Source organism: Emydura macquarii, unplaced genomic scaffold (genome assembly GCF_026122565.2).
Source record: "Emydura macquarii macquarii isolate MOO-44397 ecotype Brisbane River unplaced genomic scaffold, CSIRO-AGI_Emac_v2 contig_3470, whole genome shotgun sequence".
Taxonomy (NCBI): Eukaryota; Metazoa; Chordata; order Testudines; family Chelidae; genus Emydura; species Emydura macquarii.
The window spans coordinates 7,215,124-7,240,427 of NW_027133607.1; the positions used below are offsets into that span (position 1 = coordinate 7,215,124).

The 25,304-nt window shown below is 44.6% G+C and overlaps 1 protein-coding gene across 1 annotated transcript in view; it reads left to right on the forward strand.

The window, feature by feature from the left end:
• The window catches only part of EXOC4 (exocyst complex component 4), a 542,063-nt gene that overhangs the window by 501,010 nt on the left and 15,749 nt on the right, over window positions 1-25,304 (forward strand). Inside the window, exons 16-17 of the mRNA XM_067534924.1 lie at window positions 73-251; window positions 2,439-2,598. Coding sequence (XP_067391025.1) covers window positions 73-251; window positions 2,439-2,598 — 339 coding nt within the window. The remainder of the gene's footprint in view (window positions 1-72; window positions 252-2,438; window positions 2,599-25,304) is intronic.

Genomic DNA, 25,304 nt, shown 5'->3' on the forward strand with positions numbered 1-25,304 from the left:
AGCTCATTTGGGCAAATGCTAACATCTTATTGTATTTCTCTGTGTAGCCACTCTCTGCCTTCTGTCTTCTAGAGTTCATTGCTTCCATTACCTGATCCCGCTGGCTAAACAAGGGAATTACGCCATCGTCGCCAACGTGGAAAGTATGGATTATGACCCCCTTGTGGTACGGCTAAATAAGGACATCAGTGCCATTGAGGAAGCTATGAGTGCCAGCCTTCAGCAGCACAAGTTCCAGTATATCTTTGAAGGTCAGGCATTTGCCAATGAGCTCAGCGCATGTGATGGAGGGAAGGCGGGGGCTGGGGATGTGCTCACCAGTGTTAAAGCGATCTGGGATATGGATCTTGAGGAAAATAATTTTTCTTTCTCAGCCTGAAGATGAAAACATTCTTGTTTGGTTAAGGCAGACTGCAGAATGGTTGCCATCTGCTCCAGAGTGATAAGGAGACCTGTGCAAGCATAGGGCAGATGGCAGCCCTGCTCCCTCCATGCCACTCCTTAGTGTATATCAGTAAAATGTGAGGAATTGGGCCCAGATTGAATGGGGAAAATATAAGATTAAGGATCTTCATCAGGAAAGCCACATAGGAGTTTTTATATATTACAAACATTGCTATATTATGGAGCGGTCCCTGTCAGGACCTGATACAATTCTGGTTCTCACATTAAATTGGGAGAATTTCAGGTGTTCTAATTATTTAAAGACCTTTAAGAATCTAAATCATGTGTCAGTTAATCTCATCTATGTTCTGTGGCTTGAACACACGGTTCTAAGGCCTGTGTGGCCACAATGTACATCATTTTATGCAACAGATTGTACAAGGTCAGAAAAAGTACCATGAATCACATCAAGTGTCTGATGTAATGTGCTGGACAGAAAGAGGGGAAGCAAAAAGGGCCTTACAGTTCTGGTTCTCCCCAGATTCCATGCCATTTGAATCTCCTAGTGGAAGTTTGGAAGATCCATAAAGTACCCCAAGCCCCATTTCTTCCCAGTATTGATATAAAATGTTTTATTCCACAAATCCTTGGGACTGGACAGAGACATTTGAAACCACACCAGACAAAGTACTAGAATATCAAATAAAATATAAATATAAAATGAAAGACACTGCCAGGCACAGACCTTCACTGGCAGGATGGACTACATACTGGAACAGGTCTTTTGTATCTCTAACTTTTCTGATTCTGTGGCAGGCTGCATTAATACCATCCCATGGAAAATAGCTGTCTTGCTGTGTCAGTCCTACATTGCATGTTCAGTAAGCGGGAAATTCATCTCAGAGCAATGGATCCCCACACAGCCTGGTGAACCATTTGTGAGCCACTTCAGCCCTTAAGGTGAAATTTACGCCTCTGCAGAGAACCACCTCACAGCCCATGAACCTCTTAACCCCTATTTTGGTTATTTACATTGAATTTAAGCAATACATAGGTCTTGTGGTTGCTCTCTGCTCAGGCATTAATTCCCTCAATTCACAGTTTAAGTGGTGCATATGGGTTTATACAAGCCTTTTGTACTGGGGTGAATTTGACCTTAAATCTCTGTTTACCATGAGACTACTCTGGTGTTGGAATGATTCTGGCAGTCTACTTAAGTTAAGGACAGAGATCACAGTGCAATTATGCTCAGACTACAACTCTGTAAAGATAGCATCTTCTTGTTCCCTGTGCTTATTCTCTGGAAGTGGCACATATATCAACATTTACAAGCAAAACCAGATTTGTTTCCTAGCCACCAGCCCTGGAAGATCTACCTGATATCTGGAGATCACACCATGCTCTGTCTACTCCATGCATCAGGACCAGCAATGATGTTTCTGCAGTTAGAACTGATCTGATGCTGATGGTGCATGAGGCAGATTTCAGGGCAGTGCAGCTCATTCTTCTCCAGCTATGTTTGCTCTGCTGGGCTGACAGTGCATAAAAAACAAAAATACCAACTTGATTTTATTAGTAGATTAAGTTGCTGTGACGCAACAGCTATGTGGAGGAGCAGAAATGGTCAGTGACAAGATGCCACAAACACGTCTGAGCTCAACAGAAATTATCCTGGTCCTGTCTATAAATCATCAAGGCCCATTTTAAGCTCCTGAAATATCCTTGGCTATGAGAATTTCACAGATAGTGGATACTTCTGCTCCTCATGTCTTTTTTTTTTTTTTTTTTTTTTTTGTCTTTTTGGTGTGTCCAATTTCTTTATGAATCAAGAACCATTGGTGGGAAGTCACCTGAAAACACACTGGGGAGGGGGCAATAAAAGCCAGTTTCAGAAATACCTTAAGAACATGAGCTGCATCATCTATTACAAATATTATTTAATCGCAGGCCCCTGTTTAAATGTTTTGTGTGGCTGGTGACTACAAAGCAATCTCTTGCTAAACATTTTGTGCCTCTTTGCAATTCTTTGGCTTATCTCTTCTCTCCCCTCCCAGGCTTGGGCCATTTGATTTCCTGTATTCTCATCAATGGCGCCCAATACTTCAAGCGCATCAGCGAATCTGGCATCAAGAAAATGTGTAGAAACATCTTCATCCTCCAGCAGAACCTGACCAACATCACCATGTCACGTGAGGCTGACCTGGACTTTGCAAGGTGTGTTGGAAACCATGCCCCTTGTTTGTCAATGCTGTGATATCCCTGGTGACAACAGAAGTTGCCTTTAGAGGTTAAACCATCCATTGTGTAGGTGACTGAATAAGCTGATCAATAGAGTAGACCCCCCAGAACTGTTTGAAATGCCATCCATTTCTCCCTCCACTGTACAGCAGACTCAGCAAAGAATCATTCAGTGGAATGAAGGTGACTTTGAGCTTATCTTTCACCAAATTGGTTACATTACAGTTGCTACATGCTGTCAGCTCGCTGAAGGTTTATACCTGTACTGCGCCCACAGAAATGTCTGGATAGGTGGCAAGATCAGGACTCCAAAATGCTTGCTCCCTTTACAGCTCTTTACAGCGGGAGGGGGAGAAAGACAACGTCCTCTGTACATGTCGCTTGTACCGATTTCACTGCTTCGCTTATTGTTCTCCATGCTAGTCTCTGTGCTACTGTGCTCAGAAGACATTCTGTTAAAATCAAAAGAACATCCTGATGCTGCTAATGCTTCTGGCAGCTCTGCAGGTGCGTTTTGGCAGATGTACCTGCCATAGCAAGCAGTTGTGAAAGAGACAGCTCATTGTTTTAACAAAAATATTTCCACTCTCCCAGCAAAGGTCACGTATTGGGATTTAATGGGACACTTGTCCCTGTTTTCTCCAAGCAGGTGAAGAAAAATCTTGTATTCGTTTGAAACTTAAGAGGGAATTTTACGTAGCCAAGCTGGAATTTGGCCATGACATGGGTTAATACCCTACTCCTGTTCAAATAGCTTGAGATGTTTAATGATCCCATGATAAAAATAAATATGTAGCATCAAGTAAAAACCTGACATCTGCAGAAGTCAAGAAGATTTGACAGACATTAATTAAAGCTCCATGATACGCGCAAATGGCACAGAGACGTCATATCCATATTTTACAGATGTGAAAAGTGAGGCTGAAAGATTAAATGACTTGCCCAACGCCACAGAATGGAGATGGTGTCCGAGCTGGAGTTGGATCCTAAAATTTCCTGGCTCCCAGTCCTGTGCTTAGACCTATAGACCATGCCTCTCTAAAGAGATAAAGTTTGGCTTTTCACTTATTTTACAATGTACCTCCAGCTTCCAGGTGCTGAGAATTCAAATCGACATCTCACAAAAAGTCGATGGAGCTTTTGGAATAAACATGTTAATAAACACAAATGTTAAAACACACACAAAGAACTGCATCAGCTTTGCACATGGATATAAGAACATAACTGGTATCTCAGCTCACTTATGTTGGTAGTGACCATTTCAGAAATAGGCAATATGAAATATTCTTAGGGAAGAGTTTGGGTCTAGAAATCTAAAAGCATGTTTGGGTCCAAAGCAAAAATGTTATCCAACACTTTGGGCTAAAACAACTCACAAATAATGAAAAGTGGAGTTTGTCATCATCCGGCCATCTCTCTCAGAGACTGAATTAGCTTGAAAGTCTTGACTTGCCTAGATTAGGGAAACAAGGTATGACTGAGTGCTTCATTTATGTGGGCTCTCATCTGGGCATGGAATCATTACTGAATTAGTCTATTCCTGATAACATTGACATGGAGAAGTTACGAATGCTGAGGCCCGAGGGGGAAAGAGATCCATTACTAATTCTCTGAGGAGTATAATTCCCAAATTCAATCATCCTTTTCAAATGATTTTTTTAGTTGAAATGTTAAATAAATTAGTCCAGGTTTTTGGCAGGCAGAGCGAGGCTTGAACATGTGTTAATGGTAACTGGCATGTGAATAATGAAATGCTGACTAAGCGCTAGTGGAGGTTGGCATCATTGGAGAGGCACTGGTTGAATAGCAGTGGAGTCATGCCTTTTTTATCTGTCACTTGGAAGGGCTGGAGTGGAACATGTTGCCCTTGCTTAGCTCCACTTCCTTTGTCTGACTCTCAATACATCATGGTGCCATCGACTAAAAAGGGCCACTTCCCTAATCATTAGCGTTTCACAGCATGCATGAGTTTTCTGTACAGCGCCGTCGGCTCCTTTGTCACGCTACTGAGCCCACTTTGTCCCTTAGTACAAGTTGAAGAGCATTTTTTTCAGCTCAGATGGCTGTGTTGTTTTTCTTTCCTTTGAAGCAATTTCTATGATCCAAGAGTGCGCTATGTTTCGTCTCTTTGAGTTTCAAATTACTATAGAATCCCAGGTACCTGGATTTCCACTATTTGAACCTCTCTTACTAATAACATCTCTGTTCCATCAGCACCACTGACACCTGCTTACCTGAATTTACAATTATCCAAATGCATTTAGTGTTGGCCAGTTAGTGTTACAGCAATCAAATCCTACTGAAAATATAAAATATAACAATAGCAAAAGAGCAGAAAGTAATGCCGACGGTGATTCTGTCGTGCCTCTCATACAAGGATCTCAGAGCACTTTGCAAAGACAGGTCAATATCATTTCCCCTGTTTTATAAATGCGAAAATTGAGGCTCTGTGAGGTTTTTGTCACACACCTCGTCGGCCATCCCAGAAGTCCTGATTCCCATTCCCATCAGCTAACAACTAGTACCACTGCCTCTGCTGTCGGAAAAATTGCTCTGTGACTAGAATGTGACAGAGTATTCCTAAACCACATTTAATCCAATTTTTAAAACATTGCAATCCCTTTATTTCCAGTCTCTTTCTGTAGAAGCTGCCTTGAAGCAAAATAATCCATAGTTCATTCCTGTGAAATTAAAAAAAAAAAAAGAAATTGTGACTAGACCATATCTTGCATGTTTCAAATAGTACTGTATTTGGTAAATCAGTTGGGATGGGAAAAGAGCTGAACTGTTTCCAGTAGAAAAACTATCATTTGCAGTTATCATTGCAGTTTTCCTAAGACTAGTTATTCTACAAGCTCTTTGTAATTCACATTCAGATTTGGATGGCTAAGGCTTCCCTGGCTAGTTGTTCAGTGCTGATATTAGCTCCCTTGCCCTGTTGTTATTTGTCTGCCCATTAGAGTTTGAAGTCTGGAGTTAAATATATAGACAAATACTATTAAAAGTTAATATGCAGCTCTCTTCACATTATGTTTTAATTTTGGAACAAGACAGCTGGTTAGGCTGCAGATTTCTGGAAATTAACACATCTGAGGTCTGGTGTGTTGTGTTTTACAGTGAAGGCTGGTGCAATCTGAGAAAGGGCTGGGGAACCTACATATTTCTGTGTTCTCTGGGTGTTGGTCCTTTTTTCTTCTTTACATTCCACAAGAATTTGCACAGTGTACTGAAAAGTACTGCTTACCTTATCTAGTCTGGAGTGGGCTCCCTTTGGAAGTTTATTAGTTAGCAATCTAATGCAGAATAAACCTCCATAAGGAAGTATGAATGGGAAGCCCTTTTTTCTGTGAAATCAGAGCCATGCAGAAAATTTTCACTGAAACCACATAATACTCACTCACCTGGTTCTGGTGAGACTTTGCAATTTCAACCACATTTATTAAAAGGTTCACATCAGAGTCCTGTGAAATTCACTGCTTTATGGGGTTTTAATATGATAGAGGAGATTTTTGTTTCAAATGAGTTTTACTTGGAGATTTTGGGATCTCCATCTGATCAAAGTTAAGTCAGGGAGAGGAAGAGGAACTCTCTGCAAAATAACACCATGGGGAATGTTGGCATGTCAGAGAGATCTCTGTCAGCAATGGTCTAGGTCAGGAGTGGCCAACTAGTGAGAGACGAAGAGCCAAAAATAGGTATTGGTAATGCTAAGGGCCACATTTTCCTTACCCTCCACCTACAATTCGCGCAGATCCCTCTTGAGGTCCCTTCCTGTCCTACATTTCTTGAATTCTGTGATTTTGTGCTTCCCTACAAAAAGTGAAACTGCCAGCTGTCATGCTGCTCTAGAAATAATTGTGTCCATTCACGTAAGAGGAAGTGTAAACGACGCAGGTGCCCGACTGCTGTGATTTGTGCATTTCTCTGTTTTACAAAAGGAACTGTATGGGTCAGTTTTCAAAATTTCATACTAATATTTTCAGGTATTGCCTTTGGATTACCTGTGTAGGGTGTCTAGCACAGTGGAGCTCTGATCGCTGATTGCGGCCTCTGGATGCTACCAAACTACAAATAAATAATGAGAGTTTTTCTTCTATAATAATTTTTTTTTTTTGAAGTGACACATGCTTCAAAATTTAGGTCTGGAGCTGTATTTCAAAGGATCCAAAGTTCTGGAACTTTAAGATCCAGGGTTTAGATTTGTGTCATTGTAGAAATCAGAGACTAGTTGTGAAATCTGAATCTGAATTCAGGTCTGAAGCACATGTGCGCACGCATGCACACACCTGTCTTCCAACATGTCCGGATCTCAGCTTCTGGTTCAGACATGTCTTTAAATAAAACATTCTTCAGCTATTAGAGCGTTTATTCAATAGAAGACTTATTCCTCTGCCATTGTGCTCTTCTGTCATTCTGATGCATAGGGTGATGGCAATACTGCCTTCTTCCAGGAAGCTAATTGAGTTGGGCATGGGGGAGAATGAAGGAAGATGTTGAATTTCTTAAAACAGCATGTAATTTTGACCTCTCTGGCATCAGGTGGATTGAGAGTTGCTACTGTTCGCTACTAGGGTCTGAAAGGCTAGTCTGTGCTGGAAGATAATTGCAGATTAACTAGAGGGTCTAAGGATATTATCAGACTCCTCTAGATCAGTAGAACTTATATGAAATGAACAAACTGACTTTGTATCAGATGTAATCTTGTTTCTCCAACCTGAGCTGAGGGGTCAGCCAAGTGGTTGATGCTCTGCAGAGCCAAGCTTTGGACACATGTTTGACTTCAGATTGGTCTCTCTCTTCCCCTCCCACCTTCACACAGTTTAGCTGATGATCAGAGCGCTAGTTAATCAGGTCTCTGGTCCATCAGTGCTGGGCAAAAAGAGATCTCTCTGGCCAGCTGAGTTACAACAACGTGGGGATTTGACAGGAGTTAATCTGTTCCTCACCAGGAAAGGAGAGAGGCAGAACACACGACCTTGCCAGGGGGACGTAGGAATTACAGTAAGTATATAGAGGACTCTGTGGGGTGGGAGACGATATTAGATTGGCATCTGAAAATATAAGTCCATGTTAAAGGATAGTAATTAGAGTAATTGGGTAGTAAACAAACACCTGTGTAGGAAACCTCTTGTGGTGAAGTGGGGGAACCTCTTCTAATGTGGACCTAATTAACAAGAGACGAAAGACAGTGGCGCCTGCAGACACTTGGCGATCCTGTTCCTGCTACTCAAGAAACTGCCTGGGCTCTTGAATTTAAAAATATCTTTCTAAGAAGTGTGGAGTGTATGTTTCCATTGTAGTCAAACCCGGGCTGTCCTAGACAACACCCGATGAAAAGGGTATCAGCACAAGCCATCAGCATTCCAAACATTGTGCACAGATTGGCCATGAATAGGCCCTTGAAATGTAATTCATGTGCATATAATCTGCACTGCCTGTATGTATACAAGCACCATCTTGAAGTTTAATCATTCAGGAAGGTTAATGACCTTTACTTCAGTGAAATGCAGCTGCTGTTATTGCTCCTGTCGTATGTCTCTGCAGGTGGCCATCCGGCTACTTGCTGTTCACTCATAGTGATGCTCCAACTTTACTCCTGGGGGAATTCTGCGCTACTGCACACATGCAGAACTCCTGTCCCTCCCACAGATTTCTTTTGCTCCCCCCCAGAAAAATAGGGAAGCAAAGAAATCTGAGGGGAATATGCACCCCTTCCTCAGTGGCCCAGGAACATCTGTTTGAACGCCTGGAGCAACCAGTGGAGATGTAAGTCAGCATGGGGGGGCTGGGCTGGGTGGGTGGGTGTGCAAGCCAGTGAGAGAGACACTGGCCTTGTCTACACTGCAAAGATAAGTCAACCTGTATGAGGTTGACTTACAGCCACCACATTAATTACTGCATCCTCACCAGGAGTGCTTCCATCACCCTAACGGGGCAGTGTGGGCATCTTCCTGCCAGGAGCCCAGCTGCCTCACAGGCTCCTGGAGGGCTGCTCCCCATCCCCCTCGCCTCCCTGTTCCCCACCAGGAAGAGGGGTCCAGCCACCTGGGCTTCTTGCCCCAGCTCCTAACAGGGGGAGCAGGGTCCATCCACCCAGCTCTCCAGGGGAGTGGGGGGACAGCTGGACTCTTGCTGCCCAGCTTTCTTTTCAGTCTCATGGCGCCAGTCTTTCAAGAATCACAGCCAACAGCTGATGTAAGGCCTGGTCTACACGAGAGAGTGTTGTTGATGCATGTTACAGCGATGCTCAAAAAGCGGGAGAATTACAACGCTTGTGCCTGTCCGCACGGCATCCACTGTGTCGTCAAAGCGCATCCACCGTTGGTGCTGCAGCATCACCAGTGAGAGCAGTGCGCTGTGGGCCGCTATCCCAGTGTGCAGCTCACCACCTTGTGCCGCTAGGAGTTGTGGGAAGGTGGATAGGATCACAGTGCACGATGGGCGTGGACTCAACGTCCCATGCTGCATTGATTTCCATCCCATCATTCCATGGGTTTCCGACTGCATTTCACAGCATTTTTAAACAGCCCCCGTTTCCTGCACGCCCGCCATCTCTATCTGAAAGGATGGAGCCTGCCCTGCTCTCCACTGTTGTTATCAGTGTTCTGAACACATCATGGCTGCTCATGCAGTATATCACGATCTCCCAATGAGAACAGGAATCTGAAGCATCTGATCTATTGTGTGCCACGCAAACAAACAACACCGGATTACTGTTTGCATTCACGGAGCATCTGCACGTGTTGCGCAGCCGCTTTTGGGCATGTGAAACAAGCAGTGAGTGGTGGGATCACATCGTTATGCAGGTCTAGGATGACAAGCAATGACTGCAGAACTTATGAATGCGCAAAGCCATCTTCATGGAACTCTGTGCGGATCTCTCCCCTGCCCTGCGGCGCCAGGACACCAGAATGAGAGCTGCTCTCTCAGTGGAGACGTGCGTGGTGATCACCATGTGGTGGCTGGCAACTCCAGTCTGCCACAAGTCGATCGCTGATCAGTTTGGAGTTGGGAAGTCCATTGTTGGCACTATGTTATCGTAAGCATGCAGAGCTATTAGCCACGTTCTGCTGTGAAGGACTGTGAGTCTTGGAAATGTGCGTGAAATAGTGAATGGCTTCACAGCGATGGGATTCCCTAACTGTGGTGGGGCGTGCCGCATATCCCAATTTTGGCCCTGGACCAGCTTGCGATGGAGTACACATGAATTCAGTCTGCAACATAATAAGTGACTTTAGCAACTCCATTTGCTCCTCCATGGCTTTTATCGTGCGCTTGTGACCTGCTATCACTCACTCCTGGTTTCCCCCCCTCTCCTGCCTGTCAGTTTTTTGATTTCTGGTCACACTGTGTCACCATGTGATGTGAGCTCTCCATGCCGACCAAGCAGCAAGTGGAATTTCAAAAATGTCCAGGATTTTAAAGGGTGAGGGGCCGATGGCTGCAGGGCAGCGGAGTTCAAACTGATGGCCAGAGCAGTAAGGATGGGCATTGTGGGACAGTTCCTGGAGGCCATTTACCATGACAGAAGCAAGTGTGGTGTCTACACTGACACTTTGTGGGTAAAAGTTTGGTGCAAAAAGCTCTACGCTGCTCATCAAGGTGGTTTTATTTTGTCACAAAATCAGGGGAGTTGGGTCGTTTGGACAACAAAAGTCTGTAGTGTAGACCAGCCCTAACTACACCGACGCAAGCCCTGCGCCTCTTGTTGAGGTGGTTTCATTATGTCTGCATAGCAGGGAGTTACATCGGTGGGAGGAGCAAAGTGTACACCTACACTCTTTTGTCAACAGAACCGCGTAGTGTAGACCAGGCATCTGTCTCTCTTGCTCACTCTTGCGTTGTGGAGGGGCAGGGTTTCCAGTTGTTTGGAGGTAGGCGTGAGGCAAGCTCTTTTCCCTCAGGCAGAGCAGAAAATGTATCCGCCTGCCTGCTTAGTTGTTCCTATTGTTAGTTAATTGTTCCCGTTCTTAGTAAATTCCCCAAGGAGCATAGAACAGGTTTAATTGTTTTAAGGCTCCTTTACTATTGCCACAGTGTGTAAAGGAATGTAAATGACAGTAAGGGGATCTTCAGCTAGGAAGATCTATGTCCTTTCTTGCTTTTTTCCTGTGCCAGAGTGGCACAAGAGGATTAGATTACAGTTCAGGATCTATTTTAGTTATCCATTAAAAAAAAAAAAAGACTTTCAGGGCAAATAAAATGATTATCAAGCAGCCAATAAAATGTCAGTGCAGTCAGAGCTAAGCACTTCCCAAAGTAGCCAGCCAGGTTTGTGACTGGAGTGCAGGGTATTGGTTACCAGGTATTTGTATCCTCACTTTCCTCATGTGTTTAGGAAATGCTGAATAGTTATTGTGACTTTTTTCTGTGCTGTACTTTAAACAAATTACCAAAATAATTGAAACTGGCTGGATTATATTGCATTCTTTTGACAAATAAAATATGCAGAGTTTTGCGGAATTCTTAATTTTTTTTGTGCTGAATTCCCCCAGGAGTAAACATGTAGTTGCTGGTATATGTATACTCTAAGGCATAGTTTCTCGACCTGTGGTATGTACACGAGACACAGGCGTACCCGGGGAAAAACAAAATGAAAGGAGGCGGGCTTCTGGGGACACAGCCGGTGTGAAAGCCTCCTCTGCCCCAGCTCAGATTGGGTGGCAGTTGCCCACCTCCTGGGCTGGCAGCCAGGTGGCAGCCCCCCTCCCTCGCTCAAAGCCGGGTGCCAGAAAACTTGTCAGTTTCACTGCTCTAGCTGAGCAGTGAAATTGACAACTAGGACAGCCCCAGATTTCACCAGTTACCCTCTTTTCCTGTCTCTCTCTCACCCTCCTTCCCTGTCTCTCTCTCACCCCTTCCTCTTCTCAAATCTATGGCAAAATATTTGGCATGCCGCTTTATATTCCCCAGCATTGGCATGCCGCTCAAAGCCTCCTAGTTTTGGCCAACATCACCTCTAGCCCGGGTACATACTCGAGTTGCGCACCCCTGGTGTAAAGGTGTGGTAACCCTACCCACACTAGATCTGACATCTGTCATAGCACGGCCTTATATGCTCAGCCCTTCTTCCAACATATGGCTCACATTCATCTGTAAATATAAAATCCCGTGGATAATTGAGTGTTGGGTACTTATTAAAATTCTCAGAAGTTAGGGGTACTTGCTACTTAAAAGGTCGTGAAACACTGCTCTAAGGCAGGGCTTCTCTGAGACCTTTTTTTGCTGGGACCCCCTTTGAAAATATTTCAGACTGTGATGACCCCCCTCCAAAAAGTGACAACCCCCCGCCCAATACCAGGCCACCCTTACTTCTGCACTGTTGCTTCTGGTGGCAGCACTGCCTTCAGAGCTGGGTGCCTGGCCAGGAGCCACTGCTCTTGTGATCCTTCCCCCCCACAATAGTCTTGGGACCACTTTTTGGGTCAGACCCCCACTTTAGGAAACACAGCTCTAAGGGATAAATCCTGTCCCACCACCCGCTCAGCCAGGGAACGTCCTGCCTGCCGTGGATTCTGAGAGCAGACAGTGGCTGCAGTCATGCTAGGTTAGAAGTGGTGAGGACACCCAGATGGTTTGTAGGAAATCACTAATACCCCAAGAAAATTAAATGCACGTTCCCAGAAGCAGCCCTACCGATCCCTTTCCCCAGCGGCCGTCAGGCTGGCCAGTATCTTCCTAAGGGGCTGCACTGCTATTCTCAAGCCACTCAAGCTGAGCTTGGTTGCGTTTGACTCCCACAGAGCATTCCTCTCAGACCAAGGCAGGCTGATCACCATTCCCTTTTCTAAAAGGTTCCCATTGCCATTTGTTCGGTTTGTTGTTAAATAAGGCAAAATTTGGTTCTCATCGTTTTTAAAGCAAAAGCCTCAGCTGGTCTGGGCAGGGTCTGGTTCCTCATTCCGGAGCATGCATTTTCTTTTAAACTGATATTGTTTCTGAGTGTTGTCGTGGATAAATAGCATCCTCAGCGACATGTAGACAGAGATGGTAGGATAGTCACACAGGATGCGAGCCTGCTTGTGCTGAAATAATTATAACCCACCTATTGACTTCCCTGGGAGCAGGATCAGACTCAGTAGTGGAATTTCTGAGAGGCTGTAAAGCATCACTGCAATGCTGTTTAGGTTGCTGGATTCTCAGAGCCTCCTTTTTTCTGGGGTGGTTTGGTTGGGAACTTGGCGATATTTTGTTTGGCTGTGTAGGAAGCCAGAATCTCATCTGCATGTGGCCCTTTCGACCACAAGGAATTAGCAGTAACATGCTGCCATCTACTGGAGTTATGCAGAGGGAACTGGACAGCAAGAGCGCTTTAGAGGCTCCTCGGATATCTTTGTGCTGCTGAAATCCGACCCTCCCAGTGCTGCTGCGTTTCGGTTTGGTTGCTGGGGCGAATATATTATTTATCTTCCTGTTTCTCTTCTCTTTCTCTTCATAAATATACAGTTGAGCACATTTGGTGCCCGTGAATCTAAGAGGCTGCGGAAATAGCTAGCGCCAGGCATTGTTCAGGGAGCTACTCTGCAAATTTCAACTGAATACAATTCTGCAGATAAACTTCAGTTCTGACTTGCACCCAGAGTACCTTGATCTCAACCTGCAGCAATAATCCCTAGCCTAGAGTGCTTTTGCCAGTGCTTATTCCAGACCTAGATCTCTCCTGTGCGAAGTTTGCAGCATGGTGGTTTTGTGAGACTCAGTAGAGCTCCCCCCCAGATTCCCATTTCACTGATATCTGGAGCGGGCTGGAAACGGATATGTCAAGAGGGAAATATTATCACTGCTTCTGATTCATGTGTTTTGGGGGACTTCAGTCTCGCAAGATCTTTTTGTATAACAAGAGGGCGCTGCCTGAATGGGTACGTCTGAGCACCCTATCCTATATCAGACAGTGTGCTGCAAAACCTGACCACATGAGAGCTGTAAAACCAGAGAGGGCAAACCCCTAGCAAGTATATTGTAGGGCAAGGACTGGTTGAACTAATCATCTTTTTTCTAGTTCTGATTTCTATGCTTCTATCCCTATTTACAACGCACCCTCAAGTCCTGTTATTTCTGTGGCCTCCCTCCCTGGGACCCTGTCCTGCCATAGCTACGCAGGAGGTAGCCATCATGTTCTAGAGAGCTGAGTGGGTGAAACTACACAGTCTGCACTGGATACAGTACTCTAAGCTCCAAAGGAAGGGAGTGATGGAGCAGGATGTGTCCGTGATCAGTCCCCCATCAGGCAATGGTGGTTGTATGCATTGTGTGGAAGAGCAGATACCATGCTGATGAGCACAATACGAGAACTTGAATAAGTAGAATAGCTCAAGTCGTGCCTCTGGGCCAGGCACAGCTACTGACTGAAGTTCATTTCCTCAGCTGATGAGAGACTCGCTTGCTCCTCCTAGCAGAGATTCTAGGGGTGCCTGCACCGGCAGTGCCCTTCCCTGCCCCCAAGAACCACCACAGATTCCCAAATGTTCAGTCACTCTCCTTTGACTTCAGTTGCTCAGAATCAGGAGGCAGTATGTTTTGATGTGTAGGAAAGTAGCTTTCAATGGCTGACAATGGAAACGGTGGCAGTTCAAGGGTTAAGTGCACTCCCCCAGGTATATTCACATGGGTCCCATTGTACTGATGCCCAAGGAGTGGACTTGGATTTAATTCTGCAAGGTTTTGAGTGCCCTCAGCTAGCTATGGGAGTTAAATTGAGCCCTACCAGATATACTCTGCAAAGGAACCAGAGGCAGAATTGACTCTAAGGAAAGCTCCCCCACCCCCAGGCTGGAAGTCCCCTATCTGGACCCTGGGAAAGACATGCTATCGCCATGCTTGTGAAATCAGACCAATGCTGTATATTTATGGAGCCCTGCCCTAGTTTTGCCTTGGCTTGTTTTAATTAGAAAGTTGTTTTATTTTTCAATTAAGAACTTGGCTCTGTATATATTTCCTTTTCCTTTTCTTTTCCTCTTGTTTTTCCCCCTGTCGTTTTCATTGAGCTCTGATCTCAGCACAGCTTTAATTAGCTTTAATTAGTGGTTTCACTGCATTAACCAAAAATCCTAACTGCAGAGGATTTAAAAACCACTCCTCCACTTGATTGCTTTTCCCATTTGTGTTGCGTGATCAGAGAACGGGCTTTCCCCTCACGTTTCTTTACTGGCCTTCTCACATGACACAGGTGCAAAGGGGGAACTATGGAAAATTTTGCCTTCTGTGTTTGTATAGGAACATACTGGAATGCACCACTGCATCATATGGTCCAATTTCTTATGTCCAGAGGCTCCGGTGCTTGAGAGCAAAGGATACAAACCAGCACACACCCCTCAGTGCACACAGCTAACTGCAGAATTATAGCACAGAGCAAATTTGTACCGTCCCAGCTGCTGATCATCTTACGCCCTGTGAAATATGGAAGTTGAGAAGTTATTTTTCTCTCAGTTAGTGTGACTGCAGCTGATATCCTTATTCACAGGATGGATTTAAAAATACCTAATTTTCTTGCGTTGCTTTTGCTGTCAATTAACACCTTCAGGTGAATAGCTAAAATGTTAATATCTGGCAAAAGGCACTCGTTACTTGCTGTGTTCAGAAAACTGCATCCGAAACTCTTCCTATTTATTGGCATCCCAGCAGCACTTGGAGGGCATCAATCAAAGATCAAGGCCACGTTGTGGTAGACACTGTACAGACACGTAATAAAAAGCCAGTCCCTGCCCCAGAAAGCTCACAGTCTAAGGTATGACAAGATCTAACAGGTGGATAAGATAAACAATCAAGGTGTTGGAGGACAAGATGAGAAAGCAAGCAAGTCATTGCACAGTAAATGCAGTATTCTCAGCTCACCACCCGCTCACCCTCTGTTGGTTCATTTCAAAGGTGTTTGTCCTCCCTCAGGACTAGAGTTTGGTCGGTATAACTTATGTTGCTGAGGGGTGTGAATAAGCCACCCTCTGAGCGATGTAATTTACACTGATCTAAGGGCCGGTGTGGACGGCGCTGTGTCGGCCGGAGAGCTTCTCTTGACAACATAGCTACCGCCGCTCGTGGGGGCTGGAGTAATTAAGTTGATGGGAGAGCTCTCTCCCATCAGTTTAAGAGTGTCTGCAATAGCAGCGCTGCATTGGTTCAGCTGCGCCACTATAAACTCTGTAGCGCAGCCATAGCCTCGGTCCTTGGAGAGTTTTGGTTCTGAGTTTGCCAAAGAGCAGAAGGAAAAAACTGTGAATCAGAAAACGTCTCCCCTGGTGCTGACTTTCCATGTTTGGAAAATTCCCAAACGCCTTCATGGAAATTTACCAGCAGTTCTAAAGCAAACAGTCTGACTCTTGGGGGATCGTATTTCTTATGTTGTTCCTTAAGCAATTTTTCTGTACTGTGAGCACTCGAATATAAGAGCTTGGAATGAAAGTGATTTAGCCACGGGTTAATGATATCTTGTCACTCCCTTTCCTCCCGTCTTTGTTGACTGTCCTGATTACAAGCCCCCTGAGAACGGGGTGATGTTGGGATTATTATTATTGTTTTACTATAGGTGTCCAGAGCACATAAGGCACTTCATCGACAAACAGAACATAAGTGGTTCCTGGTGCCACTTTTCCAAAGAACTTACACTTTAATGTCCCTGTCCAGCAAAGCACATAAGCATGTGCTTCACATTAAACACACGTGGTCCCACTGAAATGATTGAATCATTAAAACTCATTGAAATCAATGGAACTGTACTTGTGCTGGGTTGGGCCCTAACTGTGACACAGTGACCAAAGGCAGTAGAGAATGAAGATAAGAACTAGACCGATAGAAATAAGGCACGGAGAGGAATGTGTCAAAAGAGGAGGAGATGCAGGCACAAGTTGATAAAGAGCAGTAAGTCTCTAGGACACAGGTGGTAAGAGCTAAGAGCTTGGAAGGGATTTGGGAATAAAGTGGTTGAGGTGAGTTAGGTTGGAGCAAATCTATCAAGTGTTTAAAAAAACAGGAGGATTTATTTTGAATTGATTTGAAGTGAAGTGGGGAGTCTAGGGGTCTTTTCTGGGGCACTTGCTAACATTTTAGTGTACGACTGAGATAATAGGTGGTATAATAATGTATAGTCTGTGGAGCTGGTGCTTAGGGAGAGAAGAGAGTTGCATGCAAAGGTATGAAGTAGCTAAAACAATGCTGTGGATGGGAGGCATCTCGCCCACCACCTGCCTTGAGCATGAGGAAGCTTTGCCTGTGCCTGGCATGGGTCAGCTCCCCAACTCCAGTGGCTACAAGCCCTCCCTGCCAGTCCTACGGAGGCTCTGCTCTCTCTCTGCAGATTAGTGAATGGGGCAGCTTCTGAGTGTCTTCCTGGAGTGCCCAGCCCCTGGTCCACTGGACGCTCACAATATTCACAGATTCATGGCTTCCAAAGAAACAGCACACCCCAGCAGTCCAGTTCCACCTGAGATCACCGCTCTGCTGAACACGCAGCATGGAGATATGGCAGTAGTGATATCAAGTATAAAGTTATTTAACAAAGCATGAAGATGCAAGTGAGAACAAGCAGAAATATCACAGACAAATGGTGACATATAAAATAAAATCATCACATACATTCTAGAGCCTAGACTTAATGAACAAATCCTTGTACTGTACAGCCAGGCTTGCGGTGAGCTTCCTTTCATGAGACAAACAGGATAGCCGTTTGTCTCCTAAGTGAAGGGTTCAGTATGTCATTTTGCTCCGCAATTTATACCAGAACAATCCTCCATCTTTATTCATAAACAGGACCCTCCCTCCCACTAGTGGTTTATTCTTGTAGATTTCACTCTCTTGTACATTTCACTCTCTCTCAGCTGTCTGTGTGCCAAGGAGGCATGGATTGTGACTCATACAACACACAAGTGGCCAGTCAGGGAGAATCGTGTCTGCTACCTCCTGCCCGAAAGGAACATTTCTGAGGGATGTCACCTCCTGCTGACCTGCCCTAATTCCAAGACCTTATGAATACAATTTTTATTATAGATCCCATAACTCCTTAAATATTATCTGTACGTACATTTCTCAATGATTATGATGACCAGTGGGCTACGGGCTCTTGGTAGAGACCTCATATGCCACCCTTCAGTGAACTGTTATGCATATAGCTATGGTACTAAGCTAGAGGGAGTGGTAGATACCCTGGAAGGTAGGGATAGGATACAGAGTGACCTAGACAAATTGGAGGATTGGGCCAAAAGAAATTTGATGAGGTTCAACAAGGACAAGTGCAGAGTCCTCCACTTAGGAAGGAAGAATCCCATGCACAGCTACGGACTGGGGACCGACTGGCTAGGCAGCAGTTCTGCAGAAAAGGACCTGGGGGTTACAGTGGATAAGAAGCTGGATATGAGTCAGCAGTGTGCCCTGTTTGCCAAGAAGGCTAACGGCATATTGGGCTGCATTCGTAGGAGCATTGCCAGCAGATCGAGGGAAGTGATTATTCCCCTCTATTCGGCATTAGTGAGGCCGCATTTGGAGTATTGTGTCCAGTTTTGGGCCCCCCACTACAAAAAGGATGTGGGAAGTTGGAGAGAGTCCAGCGGAGGGCAACAAAAATGATTAGGGGGTTGGAGCACAAGGCTTATGAGGAGAGGCTGAGAGAACTAGGCTTGTTTAGTCTGCAGAAGAGAAGAATGAGGGGGGATTTGATAGCAGCCTTTAACTACCTGAAAGGGGGTTCCAGGGAGGATGGAACTAGGCTGTTCTCAATGGTAGTAGATGACAGAACAAGGAGCAATGGTCTCAAGTTGCGGGGGGGAGGTCTAGGTTGGATATTAGGAAAAAGTTTTCCCTGGGAGGGTGGTGAAACACTGGAATGGGTTACCTAGGGAGGTGGTGGAATCTCCATCTTTAGAGGTTTTTAATCTGCGGCTTGACTAAACCCTGGCTGGGATGATTTAGCTGAGGTTAGTCCTGCTTTGAGCAGGGGATTGGACTAGATGACTTCCTGAGGTCCCTTCCAACTCTAATCTTCTATGATTCTATATCTTTGACCCAGGGGATCCCCATAAAACTGTATGCACTTCCCTCTGCCATTTGGCCCCAGGAGGTCCTTGGGTCACACATTCCTAGTGACACCCAGTGAAATGGAAAAGCAACAAATTTACAGCTGAGGAAAAGGCAGTACTTTTCTTACACAGTTCATGATTAACCTGTGGGACTGACTGCCGCCGGCTATTAATGAGACCACAAGCTTAGCAGGGCTGAAAAACAAGATGAGACTTTATATAAATTGAGAAAGCATCCAAAGTTACAATAGATAGAAAAAGACAAGGGGGGTTGGTCCAGTAAAAGATATTACTCCATCCACCTTATCTATCTCATATTCTGAAAGCAACCCCATTGCAAGCAATAAATAGAACATACAACTAGCAGTCTGGGCTTTAGGAAGAATTTTCCCCGTGGGCAATTTAATCCATAATTGTCCCCCATGGGGTTTTATATCTTCTTCTGAAGCAGCTGGTACTGGCCACTGGTGGAGATAGGCTACTGCGTTAGCTAGACTTGTGGGTTGATCTGTCCGGCAATGCCTGTACACACTGCACTGTATGTAATCATATGGTATTATATCGTTCACATATATCTATCCATATACCAAGGATTCATCTTGAAATATCAATCTAGCGTCTGAACGCTGCTGCACCTTCTCTCTCTCTAGCCTTGCTGAAGTTTTCCTATTGACTCAAAGGTTTTATTTAGATTAGCCATTTCAGTTTTTCCTGGAGGCACTTTTAATCTTTGTGCTCTGACCTTTACAGATACAGGTTTTTGCAGCCTCGGTAATGATTTTTTATTGCCTTAATATGGATGTTTGGTTTCCTCCAAGTAAATAGTTGAATTCCCTTTTCCCAAACTGGAGAGAGGCTAAAGAAAAGGGGAGGAGGGCGTCATTGACTTTCCTTACCTGGCACTCAGCATGGGGGGCCAGGGTGGGGGGGAATCAGTGGGATGAACTTTTCAACAGGCAAAAAAAACTGCTTGCACTCTCCCAGAGACAATAAGGCTAAAGGAAGGTGCTGAATGAACATTTATCCTTTTTGTTTGGCTTTTTGGTTTTAGACTCAGTGCCAGAGCAATTTTATCAACTATATTAACAGCTTCATGACATATCCTCCTAGAAATCAAATTACAAACAAGTTCCTCATTTATCTCGTAGGTGACCGGCTTTTCTTGATACCTGTTTTTAACAATAGTTTTGAATGTTGGTGAAAAATACCAAGTAATTACTTTATGTTCCTGAGTCCTTCATTTGTATCTGGAAGTGTGTGTGCGTCTGTCTGTCTGTTTCAGTCACTTTTTCTGTCCTGCCGCATTGTGAAAGTTAATTGAAGGGCAAGAATTATTTTCTTTTTAGAACTTTTGTTTCCTAATTACGAAGTTTAATGGCTTTTGAGGGGCCATGTAACAAAACAAGCCAGAACAAAACTTTTAAATTTTCAGCTGTTGGCTGGGCAGGGGGCTCTGTCTTCTGAGGCATGAGTCCAGGATGCCACCAACCAGGAGCATGCGTACGTTTTCCCAGCCCTGTGATACTCCATTTTGGCAATATCTACTAGTCAGTGACACTTTAAAATACACGTAAAGCTTTTATTATTTTAAGTGAATTTAATGCTGATCAGGGGTGTTGATTGAAACCCTGGAGGCCCGAGTCCTCTGTTTATGAACAGAATGGGTACAATGTGCCTCAACCCTGACCCAACGAGACCACCTGTCTTCCGCAAATCTATCTTCCATGCTGCTAAAGGATACTGAAATAATCTCGAAGCTTGTGCAAGGTCATGACATGTCCGTCACAATACAGGACAAATAATTAACATTGCCCTAAGGTGTCCTGAATCAGTGTAGGTGTGCTACTCGGCCCCTGTAGGTGACCATCGGGTACAGACAGTGGGCGATTGGGTCATCCTCTTTGGAGTAACAAAGATGTGTCGGGGAAAGGATGATCCGCAAATCACAGCAAATCGAGGAAGTGTGAACTGCACCCTTTTGTCCCCTCTTGCCTGGTGTGGTGCTGTGATACAAGGCAAAGGCAGTGTTTATCTCCCTCCTCTGCAAAAGGCCTTTCATGGTTCTTGGAGATCCAGAGCACAGCAAGCTGCCCATAATAACAACAACCACCAGTTCAGATAGGAACGATCTCCATGATCCAAACCAAAAGAGATCATAGCAGCTGGTGGCATCAGCTGAAGCAGTAGACAGACAGTGCAGGCATGGAAGATGAATGGACAGCAGTAATAATCCAGCTCTGTCCAGTCCCCCTGCCACGAGGAAGTTGAGCCCATGAAACAGACCCTTATGCTGTGTGGGATGGAAAGCAGATGATCCCAGGGCTTCTGGAAGGACACAGAGAAACACCACGTGGGGAAGAAAGGAGGAATCTTCTGAACCTCCCATTTCCAAGAGACCAAGAGTAAATTTCACATACTGAGTAGTGTCAATTAGCAAAGCAAAGGTACCGCCCGTTTTCTGAGTTAAAGGAAGGGTAGCATTTCTCCTTTCTTCCCTTTCCACCATGCAGGCAGCTCTCCCTACAGTTACCTGGGGAGGACAGTGGCTTCTTGTCGCTTGGCTTACACAGCTACTAGGAGGGATTGTCACTGCAGATTGTTTCTTTTCCTGCGAGGGGGGAGCGTGATGTGCTCGATTCTAGAAGCAAACATTGTGGCCAAAAGGGGGCATGTAATACTTATGCCTGAGACCATTCCTCTGGAGAGCAGCAAGGGCAGGGAAAGAATCAGAGCGCTGGTAGCAAAGGTTAGCGTGTTATAGAGAAGTGCGAGGGAGGAACTGACAGAAACCCTGTTAGCATGGGACCTGCATATTCATGTCAAGCTATAGAGAGATTGTCTCTGAGGTTTCAGTAGCCCTGTGGGAGGACAGTGATGTGTTTTTGTAACCCTGGATGTGACAGCAGCACCTCCAGACAGAAGCATATAAAGGGCAGTACAATATTTTTTTTTAAAGCTTTCAAGGTGATTGCTGTCCAGGGAGAATGGGGGGTAGAGGGAATGTATTTTTTTTTAAAACCACGTTCTTCATTAAGCATGGGCACTCCAGAGGGCCAGCCAATATCAATCAAGCAGAATCTGTAGAACTGTCTCTTTGTCTGGATTGATTTTACTCACCATTTACCTTCTAGCGCTCGGAGGTGCCTGCTGTCCTGGGGAGGGGTCTGCCTAGGAGTGAAGGGAGGGGAAATGGCTGGAAACAGGAGGACTACTTAAGGTCAGATGGGGTGCTGACTTGGTGATGGGGGAGAATAAAAGCTCCCCCCCTTCTCCCCTCCCGGAGAAGTGTCTGATTAGGAAGAGAGTCTGAAGAAATACGGCAATGGGAAACAAACAAGGAAATTTCCAGTTTGCCTGTTACATTTCCTGTAGAGCCCAAGTAACCTAACAGAGGCAGCCTTGTTGTCAGATGCTGATCTCGCCCTGAGGTAGCACTATTGATTCAAATGGAGCTGGCCCTGAATTACGTTGGTGTTACTAGGACCGGAATCAGGCCCCAGGACTTCCGGGGTTATCCCACTTTGAATGGGTGAAAGGACACACTCCCCTGGAAGCTCTTTTCAAATGTGGCTCCATATACCATATCTGGGCACTCAACTGATCTGCTTAGACCCATAAATTATCTATTTTGCCTACTGATCCGAGCTTCCAAACACAGCATTTAGGAAACCTCTGTATGTGCCCATGATTGAAAATGTTGCCCTGCATATGCTACTTGAATTATTCCTGTGCTAACTCTAGCCTGCCAGGAAATTCCACTTCTTTCAGGTGTCCGCGATCAGCAAACAAAGGTGTTAGAAGATGGACAGGTTTTTTAAAAGATAAATTGACACAAGATAAAAAGAATCACAAAGGAGGGAAAAAATCTCGGTGTGTGAAGAACTACGATGCTGGCCATTTGTCTACAACTGAAACGAAAGTAAATATTGGATTGTCAGCCCGAAGTGTAACTCAATTGCTTTGTTCCAGTCTGCAAATGAGAGCAATTAGAAAAAATGTCCTGCTTCTTTCACTATGGGCTGCCTCTTTCTACCACAGACCCCCATAGATAGGAGTGAATGGACTCAAGTCCGTTAGTAGCGAATTGGTTTACCCTGTCAGTCAGATCTCATTAGAAACTGCAATGCTTCATGCCCGGTAATCTGCTAGAATGTGACAGATATTTGTGCTGTGTAATATGTTTGAGGGTCACCACTCATCACTTTTCTATGCCATTAAATCGCATATTTCACAGATGTCTCTCCCTTAATTAAATTAAGCCGAGGAGATGAGCTCTTTACCTGCCAGCGTGGCGTGATTATGGCTGCAGAAATAGGAAACTGTGGAAGCAGGCGGGGGGGCAGCAGATGTAGAGAGGTGTGAAGTACTGGCGTTAGCCCCAGAGTGTGGGACAAGTTGATTGGTCGCTGGTTCTAGACAGATTAGGAAGGATGGGTTTTGAGCTTCAGCGTTGTAGCAAAGAGAGATGAGCAGATGGCTCCAGAGAACGTCTGGTGCGGCAGCAGCACAGGGCCAAGTTATACCAGCAGTGGGGAGAGAAAGGGGAGCGAAGCCAACGCCAGAAATGGCAGAGCAGAGAACATGGCTGCTACTAATGGGAGGGAAATCATCTTATATGATATGCTGTAATCTCATGGTGAGAGCAAAGGGCTGAGAGTCATGGATTCTGTTCCCAGACTTGCTGTGGACTCACTGAATGATCTTGGGCAGGTCTTTCAAACTCTGTGTCTCTTTTTCATTCTGTAAAAGAAGGATAATAGTTGTAATGAATTAACATGTGGCCACCAAGGGCTTCAGATCCGACTGACTGGCTTGCCCAATGAGGCTATTTGGAGCTTTATGGTAAAGGGATGAAACCCAAGTCCTCTTGCTCCATAACCTCAGGTCCCTACCATCTGAGTTAAAGGACACTCTCCATTAGCAGTTAGCTGCATAGTGCAAGGGACGCACCATTGAGCAATTCTGATTCCGTCTAATGGAGAGCAACAGTGTGCGCATGTGCAGGTGAGTTCATTATAGTATTTTTCTACTTGACGAGTGATCTGTAGACTGTAAATCCAGTGTATTATAGTCATGATTATACCTTTCCTGCGTCCAAAGCCAAAAGTGAGTTTATTCCATATTTCAAACACTGAGAGTTTTAATTCTCAGAAAATGTTCAGCCTGCTTTTGGATGGTGAGGTGTAATTCTGAGGAATTTAGAGTTGCTACGTATGTGCTTTAATAAAAAGTGGCGCACCCTGGTTTTGTCGGCTCAAATGTAAACCAGGAAACAACTCAGTGGATTGGCTGATTCCTATAGTACTGACTCTTGGGTACAGTACAGCACCAACCCAATGGGGGATGCAGGCCTGGCAACACCTATCTGTCCAATATGGATCCTCTGGTGAAGCAGACATGGAGAATTCTGACAAGATGCAGGAAACACGGAGTTAAGGAGGTGAATTATTGATTCAACACAAGTATTAACATATCTAGCAGATGGAGATTGTCTGAGAATATTTTTCAGAGTGGCATCTGCAACATGCCTGATTGGCATTTCTGAACTTTCACACATCAGATGTAGATTTTCAACACACAAACTCGGATGTGGCAATTAAATTGGTCCCATAATGATCCTGTGCTCTGTAGCCAAGAAAAAAGTGTGAACTCAGGTGGAGATTTAAAACCTGCAGTCTTGGATTTTAAGAGCGGTTTTAAAATAATTATATCAAAATTGCTGTGTTTGAACATACACATATGAGGTTGACATATATGAATGTTATATTCTTTTCAGGAAATGATATCCTTCATGTAATTTCTTACTCATACATTATTGTAGGCTGCAGAGCTTGCCTAGAGTTTTAAATTTTTGTATTTGAGATCAAATATATAAAGGATATAAAAATCAAATGAGATTTCATGCCACATACGGGCATTATATCTGAAACTAAAGTAAGTCCCTTGAGTGTGTTCTTAAGTCGTGTATCAGATATAAACTCCAAATACAAAATGTATGCCCTCCCACACACACACACAAGAGAGAGAAGAGGAAAAGAGGTGCAAATAGTGATTAAGTTATGGGCTGTCATGGAAAACGGCTCCCTACTTATTGAAAAAAGGTAGTATGTAAAAGATATCCTTGGTGCCATGTGATTCTAGGCTGCATGTTCAAATCCAACGCAGGTTGGTAAATTACTATATTTTACCATCTCTTCATTGTTTAGTGGCCTATGTGAATTTGGTTGGCAAGTCAAAATCCACTTCTTAGTGGTCAAGCAGCCCACATCACAAAAGCCCCCAGCAAAATTGGCACTGCATCTCAGCAAAGGGGCAAAGGATTGAGTCCACTGTAGAGACTTATGCTCTTATCCTGAGGGTTTGTTACACGAGGTCACATCTGAGACATTGAACAGAGAACAAAGGGGGTAGTTTGCACTGTATTGTATCTGTTCTTTGCCTAAACAGAGGACTTCAGTCTGGCCACTTTATCGCTCTTTGCCTCAGTTTCCTCGTCTGTAAAATGGGAATAATAAAACCTCTCTCTCTCTGTGGAGTTGAGAGGCTTCATTATTATTTAATGTTTGCACTTTGTGATCGTCAGATGGGAATTGTAATAACAGGGCAGTGTATTATAAGATCAACAGGCTCAATTCTCAGTCATTGCTTCTTGCTGAAGTACTGTAAAGTTGGAGGAAGTTT